Below are 5,478 nucleotides of genomic sequence, written 5' to 3'. Positions count from 1 at the left end.
CCTGTCTCAAAATGGAAGTAAATTGAGAAAATCCAAAAACGTTTGATCATGAGTAAGTTTAAAATAAAAAGTTCGGTTTCTTATGAGACAATGCTGAGTGAAACGGGAGCAATTTCCATCGAAGCAATTGCTATGGTGCGTCTCATAAGGTATATTCAGAGAATTGAGCAAATGGGAGAAGGTAGATGACCTAAAGTTATCTTCAATGAATGGATGAGTGAAAGAAAGAAATCATGGATGAGACAAAACAACAAATAGATACAAAAATGGAATATTTACCTCAATGCATGCCCCACAAATAGCAAGGATTTAAAGAGTTACATTATGGAGAAGTTTCGTAAGCATATATGGGGAAAAGAGTTGGGTAGAAAGAAAAAGTATTATGTTCAAGAATTCAAACCCACGTGTGATCTTCAACAAAAAGAGTACATTGGAGCTAGCATTCCATTGAGAGAAAAAATTCTTATTGCTCAATTAAGAACTAACTCGCAACAACTACGGTGCAAAACAGGGCGGTGGAAAAGACCTAAAAAAGCTTGGGAAGAGTGGGTGTGGTACTTTTTGCACTTCTGGGGCAGTGGAATCAGAAAAACATTTCATTTTGGAATGTGATGCTTTCAGAGACATTAAAGACACTTACAACAGTATGTTAACATCGATTCCTTGGCATTGTCTTTTAAGTGAAGAGACTCTTAGAAAGTTGGATTAGCTCATCATTAATTTGAATAATAAATTGTAAAAGACAAAAAGCAAAGAACTTAGTGGTCCCATAAACTATATCTAATCTCATACCATTAAAATTAATTTCATATTAAAATTTCATTTATTCATTCATTTTGACCCTTAAAAAAAAACTTTTAAAACACTCCCGCTATCATATTATTGAAAAAAAAATATATATCCAACTAGGCCCGGTAGATAACGCCTTAACATACCAGCGACATTATTAATGGAGTGATACCGAGGCACAGTGTGTTCGCCATCATCATTGCAATCGGAGAAAGGACAGATTGCCAGTACAATAAGCTTAGTATGTGGCAATGCAAGGTGATGTTGAACTCATTCACACTGACTTAGTGTATGATCCTTGCGATGAAATATTTATCCCCTATCTACCATAACACGGTCGCTGCTAGATTCCGGGTGTGGAAAACAATTCGGCATATTGGGAATCGAAACTCTTCAACTGCTGTGTCGATCGTCGGGAAAATTTGTGAGGAGGTATTAGCTCTGTGTCATGATGGGTATTTGAAGGAAGCCGTGGAAACACTCCATCGGTTAGAACACCGAGGCCTTCGAGCGGGTTCGAGAATTTATGCCTCTCTTCTGCGGGGTTGTGCCGATATGAAACTACTGGACGAGGGTCGGAAAGTCCATGATCACATAACCAAATGCGGATTCGAACCAGACATTTTCGTGAGTAATAATTTAGTCACAATGTATGCCAAATGTGGGAATTTGAAGTTTGCACGCGAAGTGTTCGACAAAATGCTTCAACGAGATTCTGTGTCTTGGACTGCCTTGATTTCAGGATATGCACAACAAAGCTATGGTGCGGATGCTCTGAAACTGTTTATCCAAATGCAGAGGGAGAGCATAGCGCCAGATAAGTTCACTTGGGTTGTTGTTCTTAAGGCGTGTGCTTGTTTAGCAGATCTGGAGACGGGCAGGCAAGTACATTCTTTCATAATTAAAACTGGATCTCAATTAGGTGTATTTATAGAAACTGCACTTGTTGATATGTATGATAGATGTGGAAGTATAGATTGTGCACGTCAAGTGTTTGACGGAATGTCTGAAAGAAATGTGGTTTCATGGACTACAATGATCACAGGATATGCCCGAGACGAGAATGGGAAGGAGGCTTTCAAACTCTTTTGCCGAATGCAGTGGACAGGAATGAGGCCGGATGCTTACACATATTCTAGTTCGCTTGCTGCATGTACCCGTCTGTTGTCACTTCAATTCGGCAAACAGGTGCATGTTCTTATCCTAAAAAATGGGTTCGAATCAGATGTATGGGTAGGAAGCGCCCTTGTGGATATGTATGCCAAGTGTAGGTGTGTAGGAGATGCACATAAAGTGTTTGACAAACTGCCTAATCGAAATTTGGTAACATGGACTGCCATGATCACAGGATATGCTCAAAATGAACATGCCCTGGAGGCCTTGGCACTTTTTAATAAATTCCAACAAGCAGGTATTAGTCCAAACCAAGTCACATTTGCCAGTATACTTGGTGCATGTACCCATGCAGAAAACTTGGAACAGGGCAAGCAAATTCATGCACACATAATAAAAAATGGATTTGAGGTTGATGTTCACGTGGGGAGTGCTGTTGTTGACATGTATGCGAAATGTAGAAGCACAGAGGATGCAAGCAAAGCATTTCAGAGAATTCCTGAGCGGGACTTGGTTTTATGGACTGCAATGGTCACTGGATATGCTCGGAATTGGGAGGGTGAACTGGCTCTGAAAACTTTTTGCCTAATGCAACAGGCGGGCATGAAGCCCAACCAATTTACCTTCCCAAGCATTATTGGCGCATGCACATGCTTGACAGCTTTAGAACAAGGCAAGCAGGTTCATTGTAGTGTACTGAAAAGCGGCTATGAGTCCGATGTCTGTGTGGGGAGTACTCTTATCGACATGTATGCTAAATGCGGCAGCATAGAGGATGCTCAGAGAGTTTTTAACAAAATGGGTGCAAGGAATGTGATCTCTTGGACTGCTATGATAGTGGGATATGCTCAGCATGGGCTCGGTAAGGAAGCCCTTCAACTTTTTGAACAAATGCGAAGTATAGGTTTGAAACCAGACCACATCACCTTTGTTGGAGTTCTCTCTGCTTGCAGCAATGCAGGGCTAGTGGATAGAGGTCGTCAATTCTTTGTATCCATGAGCAGAGAGTATGGTGTCACACCTGAAATGGAGCACTATATTTGCATGGTTGACCTCTTAGGCCGTGCTGGGTTCTTGGATGAGGCAAAACGCTTTATAAGGGACATGATCTTTGAACCTGATGCATTGATTTGGCAGACATTTCTTAGTGCCTGTAGAATCCATGGCAATCTTGAGCTGGGGGAACAAATTGCAGATTACCTTTTCGTGTCAGAACCACAAAAGGTCCAAACTTATGTGTTGCTGTCAAATATCTATGCTGCGTGTGGCAGGTGGGAAGATGTAGCAAAGGTGAGAAGATTGTTGAAAGCCAGGAGATTGAAAAAGGATCCTGGATCTAGTTGGATTGAAGTAAAAAACAGGGTGCATGTTTTTGTTGTAGACGACCGATAACACCATGGAATGAAGGAAATCATTCGATTTTGAAGAAACAGAATGAACAGATGCGGGAAGACAAGGTGTACTAGGGACACGTAATTTATGATGAATGATGCGGAGTAACAGAGGGAACATTTGCTATGTCATCTTAGTGAGAAGCTTTCCACTGTATTAGGGCTTTCTTACACACCAGCTGAAACAGCTATAGGAATCATAAGGAGGCTTGGACTTTATGGTGATGGTCTTACCAGAGATTTTACATTCGAGGAGAGGGGATGAATATAAAATTAATGGGAGCATTCTGAGCTGCTTATTTCATTTCAAGAAGCAAATATGTGCTCCTGAGGATTATTTGTAATGTTAATTGAAGAAGTAACTGAAGAAGCTTTTTATTTCTTGGCCTTGGCCGGATGGGCAATGATTGTTCTTGGGCATGAGGCCCCCGATGGGAGCTTTCTTGTTGTCATTCATATACTGATCTTTTCCGCAGCATTTGCCGCCCAACCCATTTTTAGCTACTATTATGCTGTTCGTTAGTGTCACTAAGATAGTGAAAATTACGTAACAAGGGTACGTCCTGAAGTCAATATGGAACATATTAAAGATTTTTAAGAGATAATGATTTCAAAGAGGAGTGAAAGCATTTTACGAACAAATGGTTGTTGAAGACAATAAACTATGATTAATTTGGAAGGCAAAAGCCTCAATGGCTTCTGGTCACGGTTTGATTATCAATACGCTGAATTCGGTTCTACAATTAATGCAAAGGTTGAAAAGTGACGAGTATTCTTCTTGGATAGTTGTCCACTGAAAGGTTTACACGTTGATGTGAAAATTTTTGAAACCAATATAAGATCAAGCATTTCATTTATTATACTACTACTAATATCAATCCTCTACCAAGTTAGGAAGCCTTGTTGTTTAGTTCATCCGATTAACTATTCAACTTTATCAACTTTTTCTAGGTTTTCCCAAGTTGCCTCTTGTCCTCAACCACTAATTTTGCAAAGGTGGAAAACCACTCATTATGCAAACGTGGAAAAGTGATAAGTATTCATGCCCAAAAGAACAGCTCTTAAGTTGTCCACGGAAAGATTTACACCTTGATGTGAAAATTTTGGAAACTGGTATAATATCAAGCATTTAATTTATTATACTACTACTAAGAATCCTTTACCAAGTTAAGAAGTCGTGTTTCTTAGTTTGTCCAATTAACTATTGAACTTTTCTAACTTTTTATAGGTGTTGCCTCTTGGCCTCAACCACTAATGTTTTATTGTAATATCTTGGTTTTCACCTTTGGAATGATGGGATCAAATTGAATTTGTATATGGTCATGATGTCGAGAGCCAAGCCATGTGAGTTTAAATAAATGATTCTTATTGTAAATGATATATGTTAGTATCGATTCCTTGAGCTCGAAGCCCAAGGTTGAACCATTGAATGGCTAGGAATGTAGATGTATTTTTATAAACCATTGGTAGGGTTTCCACAGTGAACATAAGCTATATAAATATTGATGCTGGAAGATAAATAATAATAATAATCTAATCTTAAGGTCATGACCAAGCCATACACCAAATGGTGTATAAGGCCCCCTTGTTTGTGGGACAAGGGATCTAACTCTACGCAATAGTTTCACTAATTAAGTCTACAGAGGTGTACATACCCTGCCCCACTTTGGATTTGAACATTCAACCTTTGAGGAGGAAATACATGCTCTTAACTATTAAGCCCACTCAAGTTGTTAGATAATGGTCCAAGATGGTAGAGAGCATGAGAAAGGCTATGATTCCACTATAGAAGGGGACTTATGGGAAATTAATCCTCTATTGCCAAGTGCTATCCTAAGACTACATCTTCTTTTTTGTCAATGTCTTAAATGAAGCCATTCACCTCCTTTGACTTTTAAACCAAATCATTGAATGCATGTAGAATTTGGGGAGGAAAGTCTATGCATGTAGTTATGAAAGTATGTAGAGTATAATCATTATGGGGAAGCAAAAGAATACTTCCTTCTATTGCTAGAAGGAACTTCAACCATAAATTACCTGATCCTGTCATTGTCATTCTTTTGGCCTTTCTCATATTTATTATTGACACTTCTCTTGCACTATTATCCATCATCGACAATGAATTAATTTGGAAATTGGCCAAATCAACATTATGAAAGAAGGATTGCAAACCTTGGATGAGAGA

At 39.1% G+C, this 5,478-nt stretch overlaps 1 protein-coding gene across 1 annotated transcript; it reads left to right on the top strand.

Moving 5' to 3' along the window:
* The first annotated feature begins 1,532 nt into the window (after window positions 1-1,532).
* Window positions 1,533-3,445, top strand: LOC149181218 (pentatricopeptide repeat-containing protein At4g33170-like). The gene is made up of 3 exons (XM_089416499.1): window positions 1,533-1,670; window positions 1,835-1,977; window positions 2,138-3,445. The coding sequence occupies exons 2-3, from the start codon at window positions 1,941-1,943 to the stop codon at window positions 3,292-3,294; spliced, it is 1,194 nt and encodes a 397-aa protein (XP_089272625.1). The 5' UTR covers window positions 1,533-1,670; window positions 1,835-1,940; the 3' UTR covers window positions 3,295-3,445.
* Window positions 3,446-5,478: the final 2,033 nt, after the last annotated feature.

Source organism: Pinus tabuliformis, chromosome 3_2, assembly GCF_031772625.1.
Source record: "Pinus tabuliformis cultivar Carrire ecotype Pingquan chromosome 3_2, CPIR1, whole genome shotgun sequence".
NCBI lineage: Eukaryota > Viridiplantae > Streptophyta > Pinopsida > Pinales > Pinaceae > Pinus > Pinus tabuliformis.
This window is presented reverse-complemented; position numbering and strand designations above follow the sequence as displayed.

Bases quoted from the DNA above. Each gene is read 5' to 3' on its own strand.
- LOC149181218 (XM_089416499.1), top strand. From the start codon at position 1,941: ATGTACCCGTCTGTTGTCACTTCAATTCGGCAAACAG. The intron at 1,978-2,137 runs GTGCATGTTCTT...CCATGATCACAG, and splicing joins CACTTCAATTCGGCAAACAG to GATATGCTCAAAATGAACAT.